General features: G+C 54.2%; 1 protein-coding gene across 2 annotated transcripts in view; it reads right to left on the bottom strand.

Moving 5' to 3' along the window:
• Positions 1–27,034, bottom strand: part of GRM4 (glutamate metabotropic receptor 4) — a 43,890-nt gene that overhangs the window by 9,432 nt on the left and 7,424 nt on the right. For both annotated transcript variants that reach the window (XM_048925692.1, XM_048925691.1), the window contains exons 2-8: positions 23,839–24,567; positions 16,764–16,980; positions 6,550–6,685; positions 5,219–5,373; positions 4,782–4,922; positions 1,096–1,296; positions 185–321 (exon numbers count right to left, since the gene is read on the bottom strand). In XM_048925692.1, the coding sequence (XP_048781649.1) occupies positions 185–321; positions 1,096–1,296; positions 4,782–4,922; positions 5,219–5,373; positions 6,550–6,685; positions 16,764–16,980; positions 23,839–24,357 (1,506 nt within the window). In that variant the 5' untranslated portion in view covers positions 24,358–24,567. The remainder of the gene's footprint in view (positions 1–184; positions 322–1,095; positions 1,297–4,781; positions 4,923–5,218; positions 5,374–6,549; positions 6,686–16,763; positions 16,981–23,838; positions 24,568–27,034) is intronic.

The following is a 27,034-nucleotide window of genomic DNA, read 5'->3' as shown; positions in this document are numbered from 1 at the left end:
AGTGAAGTCTCCCCAGAGCCTCCCCCTCTCCAGGCTCCTTGGCCTTTTTTCATTTAAGAAGTGCTCCAGCTGATGCTTGAGCCAAACACCTGCTGAAGTTCTCCAAACCACAGCTTTGGCTGCCTGACTTTGCATCCAGGTGTCCCTTGAGTCTCAGATGCTGCAAGACAATCCCCTGCCTTACCTTCAGGTGGAGGTGGTCGGTCCAGTGCCCGATGACTTTGTACTCAGGAGTGGAGTTCCTGATCTGGTATTGGTAGATGTCGTAACGTCCTGGTGCATCTCCATTCTCATTGAAGGTCACTGGAGTCCCAGCAATGCCTACAGGAGAGGGACGGCTCAGCACCCAGAGCTCCCAGCAGCACAGAGTGCCATGAATGATGGCATCTAAGGGTTTGGTGTTTCACCCCAGCATGGGATCCTTGCTGCAAGCAGCCAGGACAGTGCCAGCCTGGGCTCCAGGTGGAAAAAGCGCTTAGGAAAAAAAAAGGAATGGAAGAAAAAAGGAAAAGAGAGAAGAGAAAAGGGAGAAGAAAAGAAGAGGAAAAGAGGGAAAAGAGAGAGAAGTGGGGACGAAAAGGAGGAGGGAAGGGGGAGAAAACAAGAAAGGAAACCATTCCTGAGCCTGAGCTGGTACAAGGACCATTTGGGGAGCCACAGTTCAGCCCAGCAGTCCCACCAAGAGCTGGAATTCATTGGTGGTGCCATGTAGGGAGTGCTGTTACAATGGCCATATTACCACTTCTTTTAAGAAAGAGTGAAAAATAGTTTTAATGTTAAGTCAACTAATAAACACTAATAAAAGGAGGGAAGAGAAAAACCAAGCAAGAGGGAAAAATAAATAGGAGACACTGCAGAGGAGATCAGAGAGAGGAGATAAATAGAAACAATCAGGAGGACAAGACAGAAAATGTTTATTAAAGAGGTGGAGCAGAGGAAAAGATGCATTTCCAGAGATCTGAGGACAGACAAGGGCACAGCAGCATGATGCTGTGGGACCTCTGCCAGCAGCGATGCAAGGCAGCAAGTTGTGGGCGCTTTCACCCATAGCAGAGGACACCCAGCAAGCAGGACTGGCTCCCCAGAGCCCCAGACCTGAGAAGTTGACGTTGCGGATGTACTTGAGCAGCTCCACGCCATCCACCGGGTCCATCCTGGGGCACAGCCCCACCTTGCCAGGGCACAGGTTCTTGTGCATGTTGTGCAGAGCGTGTCCCATGGCGTAGACGGCGTCGATGACAAACTGCACTTTGCCCTCCTGCTCGTATGAGGAGTCCTGGCCGATCCGCTCCCGGTCTGCAGACACACAAAAGCAGCGCTGCTCATGGGGCACGCAGCTGAGAGCCCACATCCCTGGGCAGGACACAGGGCTGAGCTGTGTTTTGCATCCCATCCTCACCCTCTCCACCATTGGCACCGAGGGGCCATCCAGGAGCCCTCCATCAACACTGCTCGTCCTCTGTCACATTCCCAGTCCCCCCGTCCCCCTGTGCCCCTCGTGTTCCCCCCAGCAGCCCCACTCCTTCCTGACACTGCAGCCTCCCCTGCCAGCCCCGTTTGCAGGATGCTGCAAGGACCCACTAATTGCCAGCAACAGCTGCCTGCCTCTCCTGTCATAACCACCCTTAATAGGACTGGAAACATGTTCATCATTTAACAGAAGACATCGATCGATGTAACATGCTGTTAATTACAGCTAAGAAAGCATCTCCCGCGAGGCGATGCTGCACCAGGGAGCCCTGACCCCAGGCAGATGGAAGGAGAGCTTCCCTGCCAGCAAAAGGCACAGTCCTCATCCTCCAAAGAGGCACAAGCATTCCATTGAGGGCACCCAGAACTCATCCTGGTTCCACGAAGTGGAAAGGATGATATTCCCACGTCCCCATGCTGGGATGGGAACGAACCACCCCAGACACGAAGGTGCAGCTGACAGCACACTGAGGCAAATTGATAGCGAACTGACCAACAAGAAAAGATGATATCAAGGAGAGGGATTTATAGCCCATGCTTCAAAGTTATAAAAATGCTTTTGGACTTTGTGGGGATTACTCATGCGAAACCCGTCAAGTTATCCTTTCTTCCACGTTATTGACAGGGGCTATTAATCTTCTCACTCAACGTAGGGCCTCTCCCCACATTCATCTCAGCACGCAGACAAGCCACTCTATCTTGTCAAGATAATTACCCATTAAAGCAAGGCTGTAGCAGAGTGCATGCAGGCGCTGAGCCCCCAGGGGTGTCCCAGCCCCACTGGTGCCCCCGAGAACCCACCCACCACAATGGGAATGGGGCTGATGCTGAGAGGAGATGATGTGGAGCAGGACGCTGAGGTTCATGATGCCGCGCTCCCAATGCGGAGACAATAAATCTCCATGAATCTCTCTGTCGATCGGGGCTGCAAAAGCGATGTGACCTCGCTGATTATAACAGCAGGGTTGTGCATTGTTCTAAAGGGCTGATAATTAATTTTCAAGTGCGTGAGGGGCCTCGGCGGGCACCTCTCCAAGGGCCATTCTCCTCCAGCGGAGAATGATTTCAGATCAACAGTAATTCTGAGTACATCAACTGGCACCAGCATTTGGTAGGAGCAAAACAAACCCACACCCTTGGGCTTCATGAGCCCACCAGTTCAGAGAAGCTGTGGGGTTTAAGGAAAGCAGAGTCCATCTCTGCCATCAGTCCATCTCTGCCCCATTTGCAGGAGCATTTTGTCATCTCACTGAAAACAAATAGGGCAAATCCTGCCCCGCTGCTCCTGTTGGGGCTGTGCTGGAGAACAGCCATTGGTTGCCACAAAAACACAGTGCCATACTGGGGACAGACTGGAGAGGAACAAAACTGGGAGAAGAACTGGAGGACTGGTAGGTTGTCCTGCTTGGTGGTGGGCACCTTGCAGCCTGGTTTGGGGATGCAAAAGCAAAGTTGCCATTTCTCTGCACGGTTTGGGCTCCTCCCACACCAGAAGCTGAAAAGTCCACACAACTCCTTCTGCAAAACCACCCCAAACGGGTGCTTGCATCAGCCTTGCAAAGCAGAGTGCACAGCACTGCATGGGCTGGTTATGTACTTCAGGCCCTGTGTTTTTTCCCCTCTGTTCACCTGCCAAGCAAATGTTTGGAAGATAATTTATTTTTATAATTATTTATTATTATATTATTATTTATTAATTATTAATTATTTATAATTATTTATTAATTTTCATAATTTATTTCCCGACAAATTCAGATAATTTAAAGACAGTCCCTAGGACATTTGCCACGTCATGGTTTCAGCTGCCTTCACTAACACCTTGGCCCTGAAATATCGCTTGCTTAAATGCTACATTACTATGAAGATGAAGACATCAGTGCTTTGCAAGACCTCCTCATGCATCTCTCAGCGCTGGGCATTCCCTGATGCAATCCACAAAAGTCAGGAGCTCTCAGATACCCAAGAGTGTGGACATGAGCACGTTTTCTTGCTGTCCATCCAGCTTAGCAAACTCAGCCCACGCAACAGACATTAGGCTGCTTGGAGAAGCTGCAGTTCCAAAAAGCCCTTCCAAGAGAGGCGTCCCCAAATCAGATCCTTTGGGAAACACTTTCAAGGGTGAAAGTGCTCACAGCTGTGAAAGGAGATTTAAAAAAAGAAAAAAAAAGAAAAAACAGCCCCTCTGTGATCAAACTGCACAGGCAAGGCCAGGTCTGTCACCCCATGGCACCAGGCTCCCATGTCCCTCCCAAGGATGTGGGGACATGCCCGTGTCCTCACGTCCTGCCAGCTGCAGCCTTCCAGCCACCAGGCTGTTATCTGTCTTCAGCCGGTGCCAGGCAGGCAGTAAATCTCTCCCATCTCTCAGTAAACATGTCACCTTCTTGAGCCTCCAAGCGTCACCTCGGCAGCAGCGCTGTCAGCAAGACGGATCCCCTGTTTGCCTTGTTTGCTGCATTAATCCCTACAAGCCCGTGTGAGCTAGAAGTGGCTAAAAACACCCCGTGGGGTTTAAGGAGAAGGTCAGGAGCCTGGAACTGAGCTCTGCTGGGGTCAAAGTACCCGAGGATGCTCCATTCCCTGCCTGCAGCAGCACAAGGGTGCGTCAGCAAAGCAGTCTGCAAGGGGACAAGGACAAACAGCACAACAGCAAGTGCCCTGGGGTGCTCACCTCCTACCACACTACAATCAGATGCATTTTGCTGCCGGCAGTGCCTTGTCTGGGGCCTGCTCAGGTGAGATAGGAGCTGTTTGCAAGGGAATAAGGGTGCACCGATGGCTTTGTGACTTTCACAGGACAGCAGCGCCTGTGCCAGGGTGAGAAAAAGGCAGGTGTCTGAACTCTAATGCAGAATTTAGCCCAAAATGTGGGTGATGTGGTGCCTGCAGATGATGGAGTCAAGGGAAGGGAGAAGCACACGGATTGTGAGAGGCAGCGAGCAGCCCTGGGACCAGGACCAAGCACACACAAACCAAACACATTCCATGCATTTCCTAGGTTACACACAGCACACAGGGACGGTCAAGAGCATTTCTGGAGCATCATTCCCACATGTTTTTTTTTTGCTTAGTCCCAAAAGCCCGCTTAGCACTGAGCCCACCACTGGTGGAGCACCAATTGCCACGCAGCTCCTTGAGCTGGGCTGGCAGCTCCTGAGCAACAAAGACATGGATGAGTTGAGAAGTCATAAAGAGAAAGCAAGCAAAATGCTTCTCATGTCCACCCTGGGCATCATCTTCACATCCCCACAGAGCCCACATGACCCCGCAGCATCCTTACTGCTGGTTAGCAAACAAGCAGTGCTCCTTACTGGTGCACTTCTTGATGCTGCTGCCCTTCTTCAGTGCGTGTCGGCTCAGCTTGCAGTGGAAGTTTTCCTCCCAAAATTCAGCAAACCAGATGTTGCGGCGGTTGTTGTCCAGTGTCCTGCTGGAGAAGTAGCGATCGAAACCTGCCCGGGGAAGAGGGGACAGAGGGGGTGAGCCCCTGGGCTGGTAGGGAGGTGCTCAACATGACCCCAAAGCCACCAAGCAGAGGGAAATGTTTTGGGAGCAATTGGGAAGAGTAAGACTGCAGGTGGTTTTGTCCCAGCGGCCACCCAAGCAAAGCAAGAAGGTGAGATGGGAAACTGGGGGCATTGCTCTGGGAAAGGCAAAGCCTGCCTTAGCACAAACCTTGTGTTGATGGGATGCCATCAGGAGGGCAGCTAAGGAGGAGATGAGCAAACCATTGAGCACAGCTTCTTACCTTTGACAGACACACGCTTGGGCAGGATGGTGACAGAGCCCTCAGCCACTTCCTCCAGGTGCAGCACCGGGGAGATCTTGGAGCCCCAACTGTCTGAGCCCATCCAGATGAAATGCCCTGTCTGGTTCGCCCTCTTGGCCGCTTCCAGCACTCTTCTGCAGAGAGAAAGCAACGGGTGCTGCTCAGGATTGGGATGCAGCTCTGTGCCCATCCCAAAGAGACAGCAGCATGGCATGGGAGTGAGGCTCAGAGCCTTTTGCATCTCCCATTCCCAACACTCCATCAGCACCACACACACTGGGTACATGGGAACAAACCACTGCTCCGCTCCAACACTCTCCATCCTCTCCAGCCTGGGCACAGGCTGCTTCTCCCCATTCGCATATTTGCTGACTTCCCCCTTAATTACCCAATATTAAAAAAAAATAATCAGGTTAGGCTGCAGCAGGAATGAATTCAGCAGCACCGGAGAGCTTATGTGCTCCCAGCTCTGATCAGCATGTCTGAGAACGGGAGAGAGCCATCCAGCACTGCCAGGGCCTGGTTAAAGCCATGTGCTGCCACGTGCAAGCTGGTGTGTGAAAACCTCTCTTCACCCAATAGAATCCTATTTGGATGGGTAAATGCTTGCAAACTCCAGTTAATGGGGCTTGCCATTTGCACAGCAAGGTAAATCCCCTGTTTCTCAACACACAGCCACGTAAATGTCACGTTTGCAGACATTTCTATTAAGGAAGGAAGGAAGAAACTCGGAGTACTTGCACATCTGATGTAAACTGATTTAAAATCGCAGTTTACCCACATTTACATAATGTTTGCTGATTAATAAATTAGATACTTAGGAAATCAGGGGTAGCTCCATGTGAATCACTCTGCTCCATCATCAACAAGAGTTCCATAAACACGAACAGGCTCTGAGCAAGCCGATCTAGCTGCAGATGCCCCTGTTCGTTGCAGGGAGCTGGACCAAGTGGCCTTTAAGGGTCCCTTCCAACTCAAGCAATTCTGAGATTCTAAGAGCTGCAAGATGTCGCTGCATTTGTGGAGCTGCTCATCAGCTCCAGGCATGGCTGCAGGGCTGGTGGGCAGCAAGGAGGGGACTCCAGAATCTGCACTGGTGGGGCTGAGGCTTTACAGAGCCAGCAGAATGCAGATTTCTCTCTGTTGAGCTCTGCGTTGCTGCAGTTCAACGGCAGAAAGCAGCCAGGTGGCCGGCTGGAAGTCAGCCCTGACAGATCTGTGCCACGCTGCAAGGTGCATCCCCTTCGTGTTGCACACATATCTGTCCCACCCTGCAGCACATCCTCGCCCACCTCCCAGCCCCTCTGCACCTGATGTCGTCCTCGTTAGCGAAGATGATGACCGCCCGTGCATGGGAAGTCTCCAGGAGGCGGCGGATGATTTTGTCGAACTCTCCAGGCTTGGGCTCCCGTGGGATCTTGACGGATTGGGCCACGCACACACCGCCTGCAGCACAGACAGCCCAGCAGTGAGACCCTCCCAATCCCACCCCATGTTTACAGCCCTGTCCCACAGCCCTGCGACGCACAGACGTGGGACTCCCCAGCCCACCTGCACCACAGCCAGGGGCTCCTCCCTGTGCCATTCCTCGTGGTCCCATGCGCTGACCCAGCTGCACCAACAGAAGCTGATGTTCCCCAAACCCACCCAGAGCCACCCCACGGAGAGTCCCACATTTGGAGGCTGTCCCGCAGTGGCTGCACCAAGCCTGGGGATCAGCATGGGAGCACAGTACCCACCATGGGTGACACGCACATGAGGCCTCCCCAGTACCTTTCCTCTCCTCTGCAGCCTTCAGTGCATCCTTTCCTCTCATCCAGCATCTCAGCAGCTCACCCCTGCTTCCCACCCACCATTTCAATCCACACCACATCACACCCCATCCCCAATGGGCACGAACTCCCTATCCAGAGGCTCAGGATTTTCAAACTTCAAGCACCAGTGCTGGCTTTTTGCAAAGGGCTCTGCTCATCCAGTGGTCAAATACAGGACTTAGGAAGAATCATTAATGGGACACAGCCCTGGCAGAGCCCTTTGGCTCTGGATTAGCAGCACAACCACGCAAAGGGATTCATTCCCTTCCCCGCAGCCTCACTCCATACCCAGATACCCCCAGGTTCCTCCTTCTGGGCTGGGGAGATTCTCCTAAGCCAATCACCCAGCCAGCCATGGGGCATGTGCAGAAGCAGCTAATTAAAATTAAAATTAAAAGAGACAAGGAGAAGCTGGCAGCTGGACGCATCCCTGCATGTAGCTGCTGGGTTCCCAGCTCCAAAAAGCCAAGGCCCTCCTGCTCCAGCATTACCACAGATGCCAATAAAGGGAGAGAGATGAGAGAGAAAATTAAAGATTGCAGGACCTTCAGGATGTAATTGATGGTGTCGATTTGCATAGCAAATGACACAGCTGATATTCACCTGCCACTAGAAGATCCCTGCTCAAGCAAAGGTCAGAGCAATTAGCAGAGGGTTGAGATTCCCCAGATTACAGCACTGGGGAGGGGCAGGAGGAGGACAGGAGCCACTGGGATGGGAGGATTCAGTCCCTCCAGCAAAATGATGTCCTTTGCAGCCCACTGGCGGAGAGGGGCTGATCCCGTTGGGCCTGGAGCTCTGCTCACTGCATTCCCAATGCACCCAAACCGCTGAGACGTTTCATTTTTATTCTTTTTCCCTCCAGTAAGAAGAAACTGGGCCAATTTGCTGCTTGTTTCCCATCTGGGGAACCAGATGGATGGAGAGGAGGGAGTTGGATAAACAGATTCCCGGACAGCTCGGCGGGCAGCAGCCGGCAGTGCCAGCGGGACAGACACATCGCTGCCCGGGGATGGTGGCTGTGCCTATGGAGCCACTGCAGCTTAATTACAGTTTCCATAGCAATAGAAGGAGAAATTCCAACCAAAGCAGTAGTTTGCAAACACCAGAGCCTTCCAAGAGCCCGGTGCAGTCAAGCGGGAGCGCACACACTTGTGTGACAGTGCTGAGGCCAGCACAGCACTGTGACGCTGCGATGCTCCCAGCAGTGCATCCTGCTCCAGGCTCGCACAGCACTGCATGCTCCTGCACACAGGTGGGCAGCACAGGGACACGAGGGTCCAAGTGTGCACTCAGCATCTGCAGCACCAACCTCTTCCCAGCGCGCTGCAGCAAATCCAGCTTTGGGATTTCCCCAGGGCAGCAGAGAGGGGTCTGCGTTAGGTTCTTCCCATGCATTCATTCTTCATTTATCTGCTTTGAGCAACACCAATGCCCAGAAAAATAAGGGGACAAACGTTGCCACCAGCAAGGGCTTGCTGCTTGCATGCATGGGATGAGGAGGTGGCACAAGAGATGGGCCCATAAATAAATAGGAAAGGAGAAGAAATCAATGGCAATTCAGAAGTGGCTCAGTTACGCAGCAGCTCTGTTAAATCACACTAACGAGGAAGGTAACAAAAAAAGGATACGGGCAATTAGGGCATAATGAGGAATTTATTACTGCAGCGGCTGGAGAGTGCAGGGCACGGGAGCGGGATGCAGCCAGGACAGCAGGTGGGAAAAGCAAGGAGGGAACTCCAGCAAGGCTGGAAAACTGCCCTAAGGACAGACAGCCGTGTCTGCAACCGCTTCCAGTTTATTAAAGCTAATTGGGGCTCTCTGTACTCCAAAATAGCAACACAGAAGTGGCCCAGGTGAAAGCCCCAGAGTCCTCCTCCACCCATTATGCAAACGCTGGCAACACCAATTACGTATTTTTTTTCTCTTTTATTAATGGTCTGGAAAAAGAGGCCAATGGCAGTGGGGGAGGCTGGGGCAGGGCAGAGCGGTGAGCATCTCAGTGCTCCAGCAGCCCCAGCTTTTAGTGCCTGCATTATTCATAGCACACACACACACACACCCCTCCCTCCTGCACTGCTGTAGGGAGGGGATTTGCCACGATGCTCCTGCTGTCTCCATGCAAAAATCCATTTAGTCAAAACACTCCTTTATGGCAAAGGAGCAGGGGAGGAGGCGGTGATGGCGATGCAGTGGCTGCTCTCCCTCCTCCAGCAGCGCAGTGTTGCACCCTGCCTGTGGGGCCCTATGGCTGGGGAGGGGGCAGGAGCTGAGCTCTGGCAACACCTCTCCTCCCCCAGTTTTGAGGGAGAGCCAAAGAGGAGCAGGAGACTGGAGAATCGCCCACAAGCAGCTGGGAGATACCCGATGTAAGGATGCTCAATTGCTATACTGCATCCTGTCATTGCTGACGTGCAGCACCAAAGGGTGCAGAGCATTTGCAGCAAGAAGCCTCCAACATGCAGCACAGGTCCAGCTGCACAGTTGCCATGGGCTGGGCCAGCACTCCTGCACCCAGAGCTGCAGCTCCCAGCTGGGACCCACAGCATCAGAGGCGGAAATACTCAGCAAAACACTCAGCACGTGGCCATGTCCCCCTTCCCACGGGGTCACCTCCCAGCATCCATTGGCCTCTCTCCCGGGTACTCTCCTCATTACAGTGGGGTTAACACGTGTTGTCAAACACAGGTCAGGGTTTAATCTCTACCATTAAGGGCTCGGTGGGAGCACAGCTGCTCTAGGAAGCGCAGCGCTCAAGTGCCCTCTTGATTGCAGGTAGATAATAAGCTTTTGCTGTCGCTAACATACACCATCAATCAGGGAGCGCTTTGCTCGGGCTCCCTGCAGAGCTGCAAAGCACTGTGCAAACACACTGGGTTGGAGAAATGCGGGGGCTGACTCAGCTGTGCTGCAAACAGAGGTGTGTGGGGACCCCTCTGGGCTGGGAGCGCTCCCAGGGCACTGCGGGGGCATCGGAGCGCACACAGCATGGCTGTGGGGTATGTTGTAAATGGCTTGGCATGAGGAGCAGCAACCCAGTGCTTGTTTGGCACAGGGATGTGCAGGGAAATTGCAAACCCATAGCCAAGCTGGGGCAGGAGGCCAAAGCTGGGCACCTCTGGCTGCTCCATCTCCCAGTAGCCCAAGTTGCCACTGGGTCACTCACTGCCACCATCTCTTGGCATGGACCAACAGGGAGCACCCACCTCCCACACAGCCATTTCCCACATCCCTTTCCTAAAGGAGGCCAATTAGACGAGGTCTCTAGGCCCAGAGGTTTAATTGGCAAGTTGGTTGCTGCAGCAGCTGCCCTTGTGTTCATTGTTCACATCACTTCCAAGCCTCCAGGAGCTGATGTGTTGGAGAAGCTGTTAGGGGCACAGCTCACTCTCTCATAGAGGCAAAGCTCCTGGTAGCGAGGACAGCTTTGGGCATGCAGGATGAGACACCCCACTCCTCACTGCAGCAGCTCTAATCACTCACTACTGCACAGCCTCATCAAGAGCAATGCCCAGAGGAGACTGTGTTACCCCACAGCTCCCAGTCCCACTACTGCCAAAGCACCTTCTCTAGCTTCGTCATGGGCAGAGCTGGGGACACTGTCCCACTTTGTCACCCCAAACCAGCCCTGATGCATCCCCACATGCAGCAAATCTCAATGCACGTCACTGCAAGACAGGCATCTCTGCCCATTCCTCCTGGGGATGGAAAGCAGGGGGCAGAGGCAGCTCTCCCAGCCCAGTCCCACCAGACCAGTGGAATCCCAGACCCCTCAAATGCTCTACATCACATTGAGCCTCCATCACAGGAGGCTGCTGGCACTCACTGCCTGCCTTGGCCTTGGAATGCGTTCAATTGCCGCTCTTCAGTGCTTTGAAATCTCATCAGACGTTATGGATCTGAGCAATTTGTGTTTGCTTTTCAACCGCCCGCGTTGCTGGGGCTAAATCAGTAATTAATAAATTTGCAGCGGGGAAAAGAATGGGAAAAAAGCAACTCTTCCCTTCGCACCAGCCTGGACCCAGGGATGCTGCACAGTGTTGGCACTGTGCGGTTCAGTGCTTCTGGGCAGCAAGACAGAGCACAGCCTCAAAGCCTGGGGTTACTGATGGGTACCATCCCCACAAAAGGACCACCTGTAACACACACCCTGCTCTGCTCCTCCCCTCATGGTCCCCCTGAGACCACATTGAGGACAATGTCCCACCACGTGTCACCCCATTGGAAATGGGACAGGAGCCAGCGTGTGCTAGAAATATTAACAAGCCATGTGGGCTGCCTGCAAAGCCCAGAGCCAGCTGCCAGCCAGCGCCCACCTCGACCACAGCTATCAGCTCCTCTTTGTCCTGCTGCTCTCCTTCCCCTGCTTTCCAGCTCACAAAGGAATTACAGCCAGATGTGTAACCAGGAACAGAGCAAGGAGACAAGGTCAGCCTCATGTACAGGCAGATTGCAGGCACACACACTACCCAAGCCCTGGGTCTGAAGGGAGCTGGGGGACATCGGGGGGTTTTGGCACCCACCAGCAAACAGCTTGAGGACAGCAAGGTTACTGTAGGTGGGGAAACTGAGGCAGGAGGCCATTCAGAGCTGTCTCCTGTCTGCACTGTGACACACAACATTGGCTTGAATAGAAAGAAAAGAGAAAGAAGAAGGGGAGGGAACAGGGAAAAAAAGACCAGGAAATACTGCAAGAGCCTGCAAGAATTTGGAAACACAGAGCAGTGATGGCACTAGAGCCTTGGTGTCACAAGCGTGCTCCCAGGGCCTGTGGAGCTCCCTGTCCCCATCCCACCCCTTTGTGTCTGCAGCAGGAGGATGCTGGGACCCGACCATGAGCAGGGCTCTGCCCACAGGCATCCAATGGGCTGTGCTGCTGGATGGGTACAGCCCGGATTTTGGTCCCTGGGTAGAAGATGATCAGAGATGCACGGGCATCCCACCCACAGGGCACAGCACAGGGAGCTGCCCAGAGTCAGCAGATACCCATGGTGAGCCTTGTGCACCAAACCCATTGCCAGTGGTACCCGGTGTCTGCTTGCGCCCTAAGATTTGGGAGCAGCCCACGTTTGGCGTTGCCCAAACTCCCTGCTCAGCTGTGAGTGTCAGAGCCCCTTTTGGGGGTGACATTCTGATGCATCAGCCAAAAGTAATGAGCCCAGCGCAGAGCAGAACGACAGCCATGGATGTCACATGGTAATGAACAAATGCATCACAAATATGTATCAGGCTCTTAACTAAAAATATAGGAAACTCAGCGAAGGATAAAACAAGAGAGGGGGGAAATGACAGTGTGAAATTGATCCAGGCACGCGACTGAGGAGCCTTGCATTTGCCTAGAAATATTGCCCTCTTCACAAAGCAGAGCGCGGCACATTATGACGCGTGGCACAACACGCTGTGCACCAACCAGTCCCATTACATAAGCATAAATCTCATCCTTCATCTCCAAGATCTCGAGCGACACTGGAGGTGTCAGCACACAGAGCCCAGGGACGGCAGGCAGCTCCATCCCCTCGAAGTGACACCGTGGGTTGGGACAGCCCACTGCTGGCCTTGGGGCCAACCTCGATGCAAACACTCGTAACACCCACTGTCTTTGCAGGGTGCTCTGGTGGAATAAGAGAATGCGTTTCAAATGCCGAAAAGTGCCTGAATGAAACACAGCCTTTGCAATGCCAGCACCTGAAAAACCTCCATGCTGATGAATGACGGCCGTCCAGCCATCGGTGCAGCCCCCGGGGGCCAAGGAGTAATTGCAGTATATAAAACCTAATGGCTCTGCAGGGTCAGGCTGCAGCCCGCAGCTGCAGGGCGGTTCTCTGTGGGTCACTCAGCAGCACACACTGCCCTGGGGTGAATTCCTTCCTTCCCAACCCACTGGTGAGGGGTTGGTTTGTGCCGTGACCGCGGCGCCGCAGCGGGTTTAGCACGAGGATTCGCTCGCAATCGAAACTGAAGGTCAAGTTGCTAATGCATCAGAAAGCAAACAGCTTGAATGCTAACTGCTAACTACAGCAATGAGCATTATTGCCTGATGGAAATAAAAACCGACTCGGAACGCTCAGGCTTGGCATGAGAAATGAAGCGCGGCGGCGTTCTGGAGGAGCACGCAGAGGGGGGCGATGGGGGCTGTGGGCAGGCACTGCTGCGTCCCCAGGCGTTGCACCCCGCAGTCCTGCTGCGTGACAAACGGCGGCCAGGGCCGGATCCTCAGCCCTGCAGCAGCCCTGCTACATCACCCTGCCAGTCCGCAGACACCTTAAAGCAGAAATAAATTGTCGGCTGCTTTATGGTGCTGGAGGAGTGCAAATGAGAGCCAGACATAGAAGAACAGGCTGTAAAAGGAGAGGAAGGATCCTTCGCCCGCTCCCAGTGCTGGTGTAACGGCATTTGGTGACAGCAAAACCATCTGAATTTATAGGGGACACAGAGACACAACCTGGCTCTTCTTCAAACATTGCAGTGGGCAACAGAGAGCACGAGGCTGGAGGAGTTTGCAAATTAATAAAGTGAAGAGGAAGGGGAAGGGAAAAGTGAAGAGGAAGGGGAAGGGGATGGAGAAGAAGAAAAAGGAAAAAGGGAAAGGAGAAAGGAAAAGTGAAAAGGACAAAAGGAAGAGTGAAAGAGAAATGGAGAAGGGAAAGAGAAAAGGAAAGGGGGAGGGGAAGGGGGAAGGGGGGAAGAGTAGGGGGAGGGAAGGAGAAAGGGGAAGAGAAGAGGGAAAAGGAAAAGGGGAAAGGGGAAAGGAAAGAGAAAAGGAAAAAGGAAAAGGGAAAAAGAAAGAGAAATGGAAAAGTGGAGGGGAATGGGAAGAAGGAGAAGGGAAAGGGGGAAGGGAGAGGGAAAAGGAGAGGATAAGGGAGTGCGGGATGGAGAGGGGGAGGGGGAGGGAGAGGGGAAGGGAAAGAAAAGAGGAAAAAGAAAAGGGGAAAGAGAAAAAGAGAAAAAGAAAAAGGAAAGGGGAAAGAGAAATGGAAAAGGGGAAAGGGGAAAAGGAAAGGGGAAGGGGAAGGGGAAGGGGAAGGGGAAGGGGAAGGGGAAGGGAAAGGGAAAAAGAGATGGGGGAAGGGGGAACAGGGAAAAGGAAAAGGGAAAAGGAAAGGGAAGAGGAAGTAGGAAGGGGAAAAGACAAAAAAAAAAAAAAAGAAAGAAAGAAAGAAAGAAAGAGAAGAAAAAGCATGTTCTCATTCCAGCAGGAGTGAGGAAACGCTGAGGACGCCCCACTGGGAGACGCTGGCGAAGCCGCCCGGACCCCATGCTGGCAGCAGAGTGGCAGCGGCTGCGCGGCGCTGCTGGGTTTGATGTACGGCGGCGCTGGTAAAGAAGCGAGCAGGGGAGCGGCGCTGCTGCTGATAAGGCACGGGCTGCACTTATGCCGCCGTTCTACCGCAATTACAGTGGAATTATGCTTTTTGATAACTAAATTATCACTAATGCACATAATCGTTGGGTTATGTGGATACACAAATTACAGGACTGCCTCAGCCCCGGATTAATACGCGTGCATTTCGGCTCCTTGTACACTCGTTTATACTGCAATTACGCCATCATATCATTAACCATCTGGTTATAGCAGTGTGCATCAGCCACAGGTATCTCCAACCAGGAGGGCTGCAGTGAGACCATCACTCCCAACACCACTCCTTACTGGTGTGTCATAGAGGCTCTGAATAGTGCCCAGTCCCCCTGGCTCCGTCCACCCCACACCCAGACCCACAGAGGGCTGCTGAGCTGGCAGAGCATCCTTGGGCCGTGCAATGCTATGCTGCCTCTCCACGTCACCCAGCACTCATCAGCCCTTCCCCTGCCACAGGACATGGGCACCTCAGCAGAACCTGCCAGCCCAATGCAAGCCATTTTGGGTGGCAAACCACACTTAATGTCATGCAATATACCCCTCATCCTCAGAATAGTAGCTTTTGCTTTATTCCCATCATCCCTAGGCAGATGGGGCTGCAGTTAGCACTTACAAGCCCCAGCAGAGCCAACAGCTAAGCTGTTAACAGAGCCACAGACACAGCCCTTGTCTCACTGTTGAGCATCATCCCCCTCCATCACAAGCATCATTCTCCCACATCCCCCAGCTCTGCAGCCCCTGGGTACCCCTTCCCCCCGCCCCCCACCCATGCACCTCTTGCAGCATCACGAGCATCATTCCCCCTGTTCCCCACTTCTGCAGCCCCTGGGTACCACGCATGCCCAACCTTCACGCCCCCAGCCCCATGCAGCCCCTGCAGCAGCCTGCACTCACGCTTGGTTTCTGCACACACAGCACACTGAGTACCCCAGCACCGCTCCACCACATCCCCACTACAGGCTGTGCGCAGCCACACACACAGCCTCAGGTCACCGCATCCACCAGCTCTGAAACACCCTCACACACTCCTCCTGCAGGACCAGAGAACCATGGAAATATTCTGCTTTTCAAGTCGAAATCCTGAAGAGCAGTTTCCAGGTTGAATCCCCAGATGGGCTTCTCTGCATATTAAAAGCACAGCCGGTTCCCAGCGCCACGGCGCGCGCGAGAGACAGAATTAACGCTGTTCCTATTTATAGGGCTTTGATTAGGAGCTCGTCACCAAGAAGTTTTTATTCCCTTTATCCATTTATAAGGCCATAACACAGTTTGACTAGCTCCAGATAGGCTGGTGTCCCACCGATTTTGCCAGAACTTAATGTGCCATTCAAACACAGTTAAGCCAGTAATAGGCAGCAGCCTGCTCTCTGCAGGGTTTTAACTGCCTCAGAAAACACTCCTCAGCTCCCAGCTCACCCTGTGCGTGCTGTGCTGCAGAGGTGAAGTGACTGGGGGTGAGGATTGGCCCCAGTGCTCCCTGTGTGGTTTCTCAGGATGGCTCAAGGAGGCGCACGGAGCCATTCCCCACGCTGATGCTCACTGTGATAATACCCACAGCAGCAATGCCTGGGGGTCCCTGCCCCTCTCAGCCAGTCCCCAGCGGGTGCTCAGCATCCATTCGATACCCACGAGCTTTTCCAGCACTCCCGAGGCTGTTAATCCCTCCTAAGCACCCCAGTGCTCCCGTCAGCAAAACGCTTTCTGGCTCCTGACAAATCCTTGCAAAGAGTTTTGCTGAGCGCAGACTTTCCGCCTGTCCAAAGCCTATAGACAAGTTAAAGCACCTGCCCTCAAGGATAATTCCACTAAAATTGGGTGAAGTGTGCGCCAGTGCCAACTTTATTTTCTGTTAAAACCTGAGACTATTTGTAAAAGTCTTTTCTTCTGGAAGCCGCCCAGCTCTGTGCAGAGGGAGGGGGTTGGATCGGTTTGCACTTACTTGGCAGCGATCGACCCAGCAGATTTGAGGTCTCCTCATGTGCAGGGAATGGGATTTCAGGATGCTTTCTGAAAGGAGCTGGCAGCAGCCACCCTGCCCTGCAGACAGACGGCTGCTCCCATCCGTACCGCCGGCACTGGGCAGCTGGCAGCACATCGCCCTGGGACGCACAGCCAGGACACGGCCGGCTGAAGACATTGCCCCCATGATGTCCTTACAGCTCAGCAACCATAGCAGCCCCAAAGCCCCCAGCTCATCCCCTGAACTGACATCCATCTCTGCTCATGCACTGCAACCACACTTCGGGTCAGGCTGCCCAGCCAGACACATCCCTCCCTCTCCCAAACAAGCTGCAAATTCCCCAATTGCTTTTTCTGTTCCAAGTCCCCATCCCAGGAGAAAGCTGCTCACCATCCTCCCTGGATTTCTGGATGAAGGCTTCCACACCGCTTTCCCCATAGCTGCCCTCGGAGGCCAGGGTGGAGACGTAGTTCCACTTGAGGGCTTTGACAATGTCCACCATGGCTTGTGCCTGGTAGGTGTCAGATGGGACGACGCGGGAGAAGAAGTCGTAGCGGCTGTTGTCGCTCAGGTCGGGCGCAGTGGAGGCGTAGCTGATCTGGGGGATCTGGGATGGAGTTGGGAAAGAAAAAAGCATCAGGAGAAAGAGGCAAAATTCAGGCCCTCGCCTTATCCACGTTCCCAAAGCTGTAGAGGACAGGGGGTGGACATCAAGGTCAGGTGGGACTCCAGATGGACAGAGAGTGCTCCACGACACCCAGAACCAGCAACTCACAGAGGGGAAACCGCAGGGTGGGGGGTGACCAATTCCACTAGGTATTGGTGGTAAGCCAAAAGCTTTGGTGCCACACCAAGATCCATCCACAGTTGAGTGCAGGAGTTGTGAGATAGACCCCATGGACATTGGGATGTGCACCTTCTCTGCACCCAACAGCCGGCACAGGGGCATCCACAGGAATGGGACCAGCACCACAACAAGGGCCAAATCCCAGCTGTGCCACCTGGAGAAGGCTGAGGAGGCTGAGGGATCACACAAAGAGATGCCCAACAGAGATTTCAGAAGGCATTCCCACGCTTCATTCGGGCCCACATGGAAGAGACAAAGAGGAAGCCTTGCTCCTGCCCTGGACACCACACTATGAACTCCCTCTGGCTTCCTGCCCCATGAGGAACCAACGTGAGCAGCCCTGACAGCCCCTGTCCAACCAACCCGTAAACAAGACTTTTAAATTAATCAGAGCTCCTGCACCTCACACAGCACATTAGAGTGATTTAGCACTGGAGGATCATGCGATACTTAGCACTTATGCAGCACTTTACATCTCCAAAACACACCACAGATGTTAATTTATCTTAGAGATGGAAAAGGCTTATTAAATTATCAAGCCCAGGTCCTTCCCACCAGCCTCAGTTCCCTACAGAAAACATAGCAGAACCAGCTCCAGCCCCATCCATTGGCCCCGCATCCCATAACCTTGTAGGTAGCACACTCCCCTCCAGAGGCAGCTCAGCATCTCTCAGCAAGCCAAGCCCTGCTGAAAAGCAGGACGTGGTTTGGAATTCCGCAGCAATACAACGGCAGGGGCTGGAGCTCAGCCAGCTGCAGCCTGACCGTGTCACAGTACTGCAGGGGCAGTGACAGCCCTGCCTGGGGCCACCACTGCCCTCCTGCATGCCCACGGACTGTGCTTTGCAAGTGGAAGAACCCCAAGCATCGCTGATCCCAAACTGTTCCCACGATGCAGGGGCAAGCGGATGCAGAGCAGCCATCTGCAGCTTCTGAAGAACTTTTCCCCTCCACCCTTCATCTCAATTTAGGAACAATTCAGCAATTGCAGCTTGCAGGAAAACAAACACTGTCAGAGCCGTGGAGAGCTGCAGGGAACCCCATGGACCCCTCAGGCTCAGCAGGCACCTGGATGCTGCTGGATGCTTCCAGGCTGCATTTGCTCACCAACCACCACTCCTTCATTAAGCAATGAGCCAGTCTGCAGCAGCAGATGAGAGCTCAGAGTGGACGGGATGGGGAGAGGTTTAGGGCATGCAGGCACCCTCCTGCATGTTATAAGACCAATCCACCTTGCTGGGAGCATGATCTTGGTACCTGCCTTCTAACGATGATGCTCCATAACTCCATGGCTAGGTACCAGCATAACCCTGCCCCAATAGGTGGAGCAGGACCCACCCTGGCTCACCCCAAAGCCACAGAGCTGCCCAGCTCCCCTCATCTTTCCTCCACTCGTGCCCCTGGTGCACCACAGTTTTCTCTTTGCTGCTCTATTATTTTCTCCTCTGCTACTCCAGGCTCTCACTCTCTATTAAATGCGATCCCGATGTTATAAATCCACAACTCCACCTGAATGCTAAACGGTCCCTGGAAAGAAGCAGCACCCCTCTACCTACCTGCAGTGCTGGAGATGAAAAAAGGGAGAGAAGGAGAATGAGCAGGAGAAGGAGAGGAAGGAACCTTTATCAGGACACAAATGGGGTTATTCTCAGTGACAATCTGCTTTGTGCTCCTTTCTGAGGGGCTGCGATCTGCTCGGTGGGGAGCTGTGACCAAGTGCTGGTGCACGAGGTGTGATTAACATTCTGCTCAGCTGGCGAGGTGTGCGCCCAGCAATCACTTGTCTGGGAAGGGAGCTGGGCTGCATGGCTGCGTCCCTCCATGCCTTCTCCCTGTGTGGTTGCAGGGGGAGATTTTCTCTATAAAATGGTTTCAATAAAACCACATGTCCTCAGCAGGGGATGGGGATAGGGTTGGAGATGGGGAAGGGGATGGGGTTGAAGTTGGGTGGGGATGGGATGGGGATGGAGTGGGATGAAGATGGGGTGGGGGATGGGGCTGGGGATGGGATAGGATGGAGTTGGAGATGGTGTTGAAGATGGGATGGGGATGAGGATGGGGATAGGGATGCAGTGGGGTTGGGGATGGGAATGGGATGAAGATGGAGTGGAATGAAGATGGGGTAGGGTTGAGTTTGGAAATGGGGATGGAATGATATGGAGATGGGAATGGGGACAGAGATAGGGATCTCCCAGCTGTGCCCCCAGCAAGCTCCATCCCATGCAAGCCACCAAGGGCTGTGGAAGAGATGCTGGGCTCTGCATGGAGAACATGCGTGTGATTAATCCCTGGTCCAACCCCTGCTCAGAAACATACCTAGAACACACCCACTGATGCACAGACTGTAGCAAGATGCTGGATTCTAATAAACAAATTGAAAGAGCTTTTCTCTCTTACTATACCACCCTGGATGGAAGTGAAAATAAAAGACCAGTTCCCAAATGACCATTTGATAGATTTCCTCTGCCTTTTTCCCCCTCTGCCTTTTTGATCTCCTGGTTTACAATAGCCCAACTCCTGGCATCAGCTATTTTCTTAGATAAAAGACAAAAGTTCTTTCAGGTCCATGAAAGCAAAACGCAGGCAGGGAATTTGAGGTTCTTAGAAAGAAGGCGGCTGCAGGTGGGGGGGAGCTGGAGATGCATCTTGGCTGCAGGTTCAGGCACAGCACAATGAATGAAGTCACAGAGGCACTGTGTGGGTCCCAGCTCCTCACCTGGGTCGTGCCCAGCCCAGGCTGAACTCCGCAGTGTGGTGGGGAAATGAGTGGGATCAGATCTCCTGCATCCCAGGACTCCTTTATCCCATGCAGAGCAAGCAGTTACCCTGGGACAGGAGTAACAAAACTCCTTCCCCCTTTACTTTGGACAAAAATACACAGTAAACATTGTTTTGAAATGCCCTCAGCCTCCAGAAGCATCCCCAGGGCACGAGAGCATGGCAGGGAAGCAGGCAGCAGCTGGGCTGAGGAGTGCAGATGGCAGTGGGCCATTGTGGTCAACCTCAAACGCTCTCCTGACGCCTCTACCACAAAAGCACTGAATTTTCACACCCTTCCCATCACCACCAGCTCACAAGCTTACACAGCATCTTGTCGAAGGGTGGAGGAACAAAATTTGTTCCGGATTGGAAAGAATTCAACAAAGGTGACAACTTCAGCATGGCCCCAGAGGAGATGCACAGGGCACACAGCCACACTCAGCACAGCAGTCCCCCCCCCCCCCCCCATAGCCAGAGAGGGGGTCACGAGCAGCTAATTCCCTAACCATAATTATTAATTTCATGCATATCTTATGCAAACCTCTGGTTCACCGACAAGATGGAATTGATTTAATTAGAATTTCCATCATTGAGCCATTTGGACGGCAGCTTTTAATTAGAGAGAGCGTAAAGCACCACAGGGGCTGGGGGGGCTGCAGGGCCTGCTCAGACCTCAACACTATTGCTTCCCCAGCTGCAAACAGGGGGCAGGTATCCAAAAACCACCCCACCATGGAGCTGATCATCAACTCCTCTGCTTCCCAGACCAACGCCACCGGCTGCTCCGGGATGACACAGCTGCACTTGAGGGGATGCAGCTCAGGGAAGGGGGAGATGAGCTCCCATCCTGCACACTCCTTTCCCACAGCCCAGCAAACTGAGCACATAAACCAGATTGCTCTTCTTTCCCCCCAAAAAAGCAGTTCCTGGCACAGTGGAGATCAAAGCAGGGAGTGGCTGCCGTCCCTCATTCAACTCCACACTGGCCCTTCGCTCTCCTCCTCCTCTTCATCCAGGTTTGGGGCAGCCCCAGGGGCTGCAATTTGCCATAACAAACCAGGCAAAATGAAGCAGCAGGAGCAGAGCAGTGATTAATCAGAGCGTCCCCCGGCCCGTTTCCACCTTCCAGTATTCATGAAGGTTATTTACCCGCTAAATATCAGTGCATGGTGCAGAATGCAATGCTCCTCCAACCCCCACAGCCCAGCGCTCACCCCACAAGGTCTGCACCTGCCCTACATTCCCAGGCAGCGAAGTCAGTGCGCGCACACACACACACACACACGAGCACACGCAGCTCCTGCAAAACGGGCCGCCATCCTCCCTTGGGTGAATTATTCATGCTGTGCAACACCCCTGTGCTAAAAAGAGCTCCACGACTCACTGCAACACAGGAAAGGAGTGCCTCAAAGCACTCGGTGCTCTCACTCGCCAGGGAAGATCCTTGCCCTGGGTGAGTGCTCGCCGCAGACCAGCTGGGTCAGCACTGGGTTGCAAGGCACAGACCAGCTCCTGCCACAGCCTTTGGGAGTCCCATTTGCAGGGGATGGATTTGGTTTCTTTTCACATCGCTGTGGTTCTCTGGGAGAAAATGGGTAGAGCTGAGGCTGGAGAGGCAGCAGACAGGGGTGGGAAGGAGCTGGAGCATGCCAGAAAGCTCTGGTGGTGACGACAGAGAGATGCTATCGCAAGGAGGCGAGAGCAGGGATTTGGGGGGAGGATTTTCTGCATGCAGAGCCACGAGGAGTGATGAAACCAGCTTGGACAGAGGATGCCGCATCTGCAAGTTGTTCCACTGATGTACAGCTTTAATTAGGCAGTGGCATCTAACGAAGGACATGTTATTTATTTATGTAGCATGGAAGCGGCAAAATCCCTGCCAGGGTTGCGCCAGCCCTCACTGCCAACAAGTTTAGGCTGGCAGGGAAGGGACAGGGATGGAGCAGACCCAGGTGCAGGGGATGGGGTTAGGGTGGCATGGAGGGACCACAGCCACAACGCACCCAGCCTCACCCTGCCCCCAGGGGCTCATCACCATGCCTCTATCTTGGCTCCATTCCGCACAAGCAGTGTCCTGACACTTTGCACCAAGGGCTTCTGCTCCAGCAATGGTTGGGTGCACAGTCCCAGGGCCAAACCTATGGCTTCAACCCAGCAGCAGAGCATCACCTCTCAAGGGAACAGCAAAAGGCAACGTGAGCACAGCAGTGCCCGGGGAGGCAAACGCTTTGCTGAACCTCAGAGCGGAGCTGCCTGTGCTTAAAGGTCAGCAGCAGCGCGAAATGGAAGTTGCCTTATTTTCATTTTAAGCATGTCTGTGCCATAAACCCACTATTTGAATAACAAAGAGCGACGGTGAGCAGGCAGCACAGGGCACGGATGGACCCAGAGCCCTGTGGGAGCAATGTCCCCATCCCCAGTGCCTGGCGGGCAGATGGGGGCTGCAATGGGGACCCTGGGGTTGATGACAAGTCCCTGCTGGGCCACCAGCACCATTGCCGTGTGGGTGCAGCGGGGCTGAGCTGCATCACCAATGCGTGGTCACAGCTGCTTCACCCAAGCAACCAAACTGGGGGAGAAAGGGGAAAAATAACCCAAACCCAATGCAGCTCCCTTCACTACTCCGCCTGTCACTCCGCTGCATCCTTCCTCCCTGCCTCCCTCTCTGAAGCAAGAGCTCAATCTTTTCTGTCTCGGCAAATAGCTTTTAAGTTCCTCCTGCTCCCTCTAATTTATATTATTTTAATTATTGAATAGCCCTCTCGCTCGTCGCCTGGAACATTAACACGTTTTTAAAAGGGACCCAGAAAAATCAAACTCCATCAGCGATCTGTTTTTCAGGCTCTGCTAACAGCCTCCAGCCCTCCCAGGAGGGCTCAGCACTCTACAGCGTGAGGACGAGGAGGGGGAGGCAGCCAGCCCTGCGGGAAGGGAGGGTTTTGGGGGCTCACAAAGGGAAGGCAGCACCCAGAGCATGGCTCAGGGCATGCAGCGCTGCAGGGTGCACAGCCTGTTTGCGTTGCTCTCTGCTTTTTGCTGCTAACGGGGCTCTTGCTCAAACACTCGTGCTAGCCCCAGGACATTGCTGTGGATAAATAGATGCACAGTGTGAGGGATGTAATTATGAAGTCCTTGGTTTTCCTGCAGTTGGAGCAGAGGGAGAGCCAGCCTTCAGATGATGCTATGGCCCCAAGCACTCTGCTCCCGCTGCACACCCTGACCAGCAGCAGAATGCAGCGTTGTCCCCACACTGTGCCTGGGCTGAAGCACCAGGCATCCCCTCCTGCAATAGCTGCCTCCATCCCAGCAACAAATGCACCTCCAGCAACTTGGCAACTTGGCGAAGGTGTGACCTTACATTTCAGGTGTATAATCCAAAAACTTCTTATCGAACCATCCACCACTGTGACCCACGTTGGGATGGTGTGCATGAAAACACAGCTCCTTCCAACCCGAGCACTGTCTGTCTTGGGACCCTGAAGATCCACCAGAACCAAGCTCTGAGCAACTCAGGGATAGAAGTGGCAAGAAGGAGCCCCCCATGTCCTGTGGTCCCATCTTGCATCCAACCTCCCCATCCCAGCCAACGTCCCCTGCAAAGCCATCTCCATCCCGCATCCCTGCCAACGCCAGCAGCGCCAGCATCCCACCCTCTGAGATAAAGCCCTGCTGCTGCAGCATTGCCACCGAGGGAGTGGAGGAGGGGATCCCTGGGGACACGGGGGAGGCAGGAAAATGGTTTTAAAGACGCTCATGAGAGTTCCTGCCTGCCCCCAGCCACGGAGGAAGAAGGAAGCGTGAACGAGCGTGGTGCTTTCCCCACACAGTTGTTTTTGCCCCTATTTTTGGGACCCGTACCTTGAAGAGCCGCAGGATGTTGGCCACCATGATGGAGACAGAGCTGCCCGAGGCGCCGATGACGCCGACCACCCGCTCAGGTTTGGTGATGATGGGGGGCCCACCATTGACGCAGCGCACCTCGGTGCTGTCCTTCTCAATCAGGGCCTGCACGAAGGTCAGCGACTGCTCCAGGGCGTGCGTGTCCCGCGAGCACGTGTCCAGGATGCGGGCACCCAGGGTGATGTTGGGCAGCAGGTCGGGGTCGTTGTTGATGCGGTCCAGGGCAAAGAGCATGGCCTCCAGGCGGTGGATGCCCTTCTCCTTCTTCAGCTCTCCGCAGGCTTTGCCCTCAGCGCCCCGGCCGTGCACGGGGAAGAGCCCCCCGAGAGTGATGTCCCCGTCGATGCGGATGGAGTTCATGTGCGGGTAGCCCTGGCCCTTGGGCTTGGCGGCACCCCCGGGCGCCCAACCCCAGCTCCAGGCACTCAGGAGGAGGCAGAAAGAGAGACGCTCCATGCAAAAAGAAGCCCCGCTCATCGCCGAAGCCGTGCTGGGGCAGAGTGCGCGGCCCGAAACCCGGCAGCGGTCAGGCAGGCAGCATGGCTCCGGGGGCTCCTTCAGTGGTGCCCATGGGTGACGCCAGCCCCCCGTGTGCAGTGAGTGGTGGGGCTGCTATGGGGTGTTGGGGCTGGCATTGCTACGCTGCGGAGAGGAGGCAGGGATGTGAGTCGTCCTTCCTGCAGAGCCCTTGGGAGGGAGAAGTGAGAGAGAAAGAAAATTAAACAGGAGCATGGAGAGGGATTTGGCTGTTTCAAGCTTTCATCAGAGAATCCAAGGAAACAATTTGGGATATGGGACTTTTTTCATCCGGGCAGAGAGGCTCGCATGGCTCCTGGAGCGGAGCCAGGTGGGAGACTGGATGGGCTGCAGGGAGGCAGAGGGTCCAACCCACCCCATCCCATCCCATCCCATCCCATCCCATCCCATCCCATCGCCTCTCAGGAAGAGCTGGTGGGTTGGCTCAAGTCTCAGCACAGTGCTCAGAGAGAGGCAAACCCAAATGCACCCACAGCTCTGACTCCTCCTGTCCTAGAGCATGCCTTCTACCTGATGCACAGACTGCTAGAGTCCCCATCCACAGCCCTGCCACATGCAGGCTGCTGCCATTAGCAGCTTGCCTTCATCCCTGCACAATGAGGCCAAGCAATGGAGGTGCCCAACAGCTCAATCCCAGAGACAGGGGAGCCCAACAACTTCCCCACCACCTGCCATCACCACTGCACACCTCAAGCACTATGCTGCAAACCAAGCAGTCTCAGAGCTGATTTAGGGTTTAAGCAAAAGCTGATCTGGCTGTGCACTGAAGAAACCAGGAATTATGTATCCGAAATGCCCGCCTAAGCATTGCTGCTCTTCATTCAGGCTGCTGAGCTCCGCATCGGCTGCTGCTTTCTTGCAAGCAGCAGTTATTGACAGCTTTCAGCAGCAAATATTGACAGCACTGAGGGTTCACCCGAGCTGCAAGGAAGGTTTGGCTTCCTGCCTGCCCCAGCTTGAGCCTGCCGATGCTTGGCTCAAATTAAAAGCAGCTGAGAGCAGCTGGTTACAAACGTGCTCAGCCCCCTGAGCTGGGTGTCCACAGGAGAGGAGCAGCCTGCCCAGGGCTTGTTTGGCATCCTTCATTGAGACAGGGCTGTGTGTCAGGCTGTGCTCACACCCACACCTGCAGCCTTCTGCCCCTGGAGGCGTCCCTGCCCCACAACAGACCCCTGCCTCTGTTTCCCCTTTGGGATGGGTGCTCCCTTGTAGCAGCTGCTGACCGATGCTGCAAGGGCAGCGCATGATTAATGCAAGGCACCAAAAAGCAGAGAGCACAGCAGACAGATGCATTCCCCAAGTAGGACGGGCTGGAACAGCCCAAGGAACAGCTTCAATTAATCTCAGCTCTGGTACAGATCTCAGCACCCAGCACCTGCTGGGCTGGACCCACCACAGCCCCATGGGGGTGATGATGGAGCTGAGTCCCTTTACACCCATGGAGGAGACTCAGAGCTCTGCAGCCTCACCGGCTGGGAGGGCCCTTGCCTCAACTCACCCCCATGAATTATGCACATCCCTGCCCATCGGAGCCACTTGAAGGCCCATCTCCAAAGCGTTTCTGACAGCTGGGGCTTTTAAGACAACCAGAATTACCCAGTGCTGAGCTCTGTGCTTCCCAAGGCAGCAGCTGGGGAGTGCTGCAGCACGAAAGCTGCCCCAGCTTCAATGCCACCCCCCAGCAGGACAGACCCATTCCTGTGAGCGCATCCCATCAGAATGGGGGTAGGGGAAGGACCATAACTCCACAGGGGCTGTCCCATCTTCTCTGGGGCTTTGCAAGCACCATCCTGTGCAGGGAGCGGGGCAAAGGGAAGCACCCCCTGCACCCAGGAGATGCAATCGGGTCTCTTCTTGTGCCCTCGCCCCAGGGGCTGCAGTTCTGCTGTCGGAGCTCCAAGCAGCCCCACTCGGAGCAGAAGCTGCTCCCCCCCAGCCTGCAGCCCCCAGAGCCCACAGCCTCTGCCTTTCTTCTTGTAAGCTTTTCCCTCTCTGCTCTCTCCTTTTTGTGCCTCCTTTGATCATACAGTCTGAACGAACTGAAGGTAAAAATATCATGGCAGGCAAGAAAAAAGCACAAATAATGGGGAGGGGAGAGCTGGTTTGAATCCCCTGTTGAATCATTAGGGAGATGCAGCCTGAATTACTGCACAAGCCTGTGCTGCAAGCAGACGGAGCTCTCATCAAAAGGGGCAGGAGATGAGAAGCCATTTCTCCAAGGCTGGATGAGGAGCCCTAGCCTTAAAAATCAGACTGAGGAGGAGCCCATCCCTCTCCCAGCGAATGCGAGCTGCATCCCCTGCACCTCCCAGAGCAGCTCTTCCTGCAAATCTGGATGGAGAAGCACACCTGTACTGAGCACTCGGTGGGGTGGAGAACTCCACCAGTGAGGTGGTGGAGCTGTGCTCATGGTGCTGTTTGCACAGCAGGGCTCACCATGAGCAGAGAAAAAATGCATGCATGTTCACAAGCACCTCGGTGTGCATATGCATCCTGACTAAGGAGCAAGGCTGCTGCCTCTTGTTTCCACCAAGCGCTTTGTTGGTGAGGAACGAACCCTCACCCTCATCCCAGCCCTGCAATGCTCAAATCTGAGACCTGGCATAGGGTGCAAGGA

This window comes from Lagopus muta, chromosome 24, assembly GCF_023343835.1.
Source record: "Lagopus muta isolate bLagMut1 chromosome 24, bLagMut1 primary, whole genome shotgun sequence".
In the NCBI taxonomy this organism is placed as follows: Eukaryota; Metazoa; Chordata; class Aves; order Galliformes; family Phasianidae; genus Lagopus; species Lagopus muta.
Note: the sequence above shows the minus strand (reverse complement) of the source record. Positions and strands in the feature narration are given on the sequence as shown.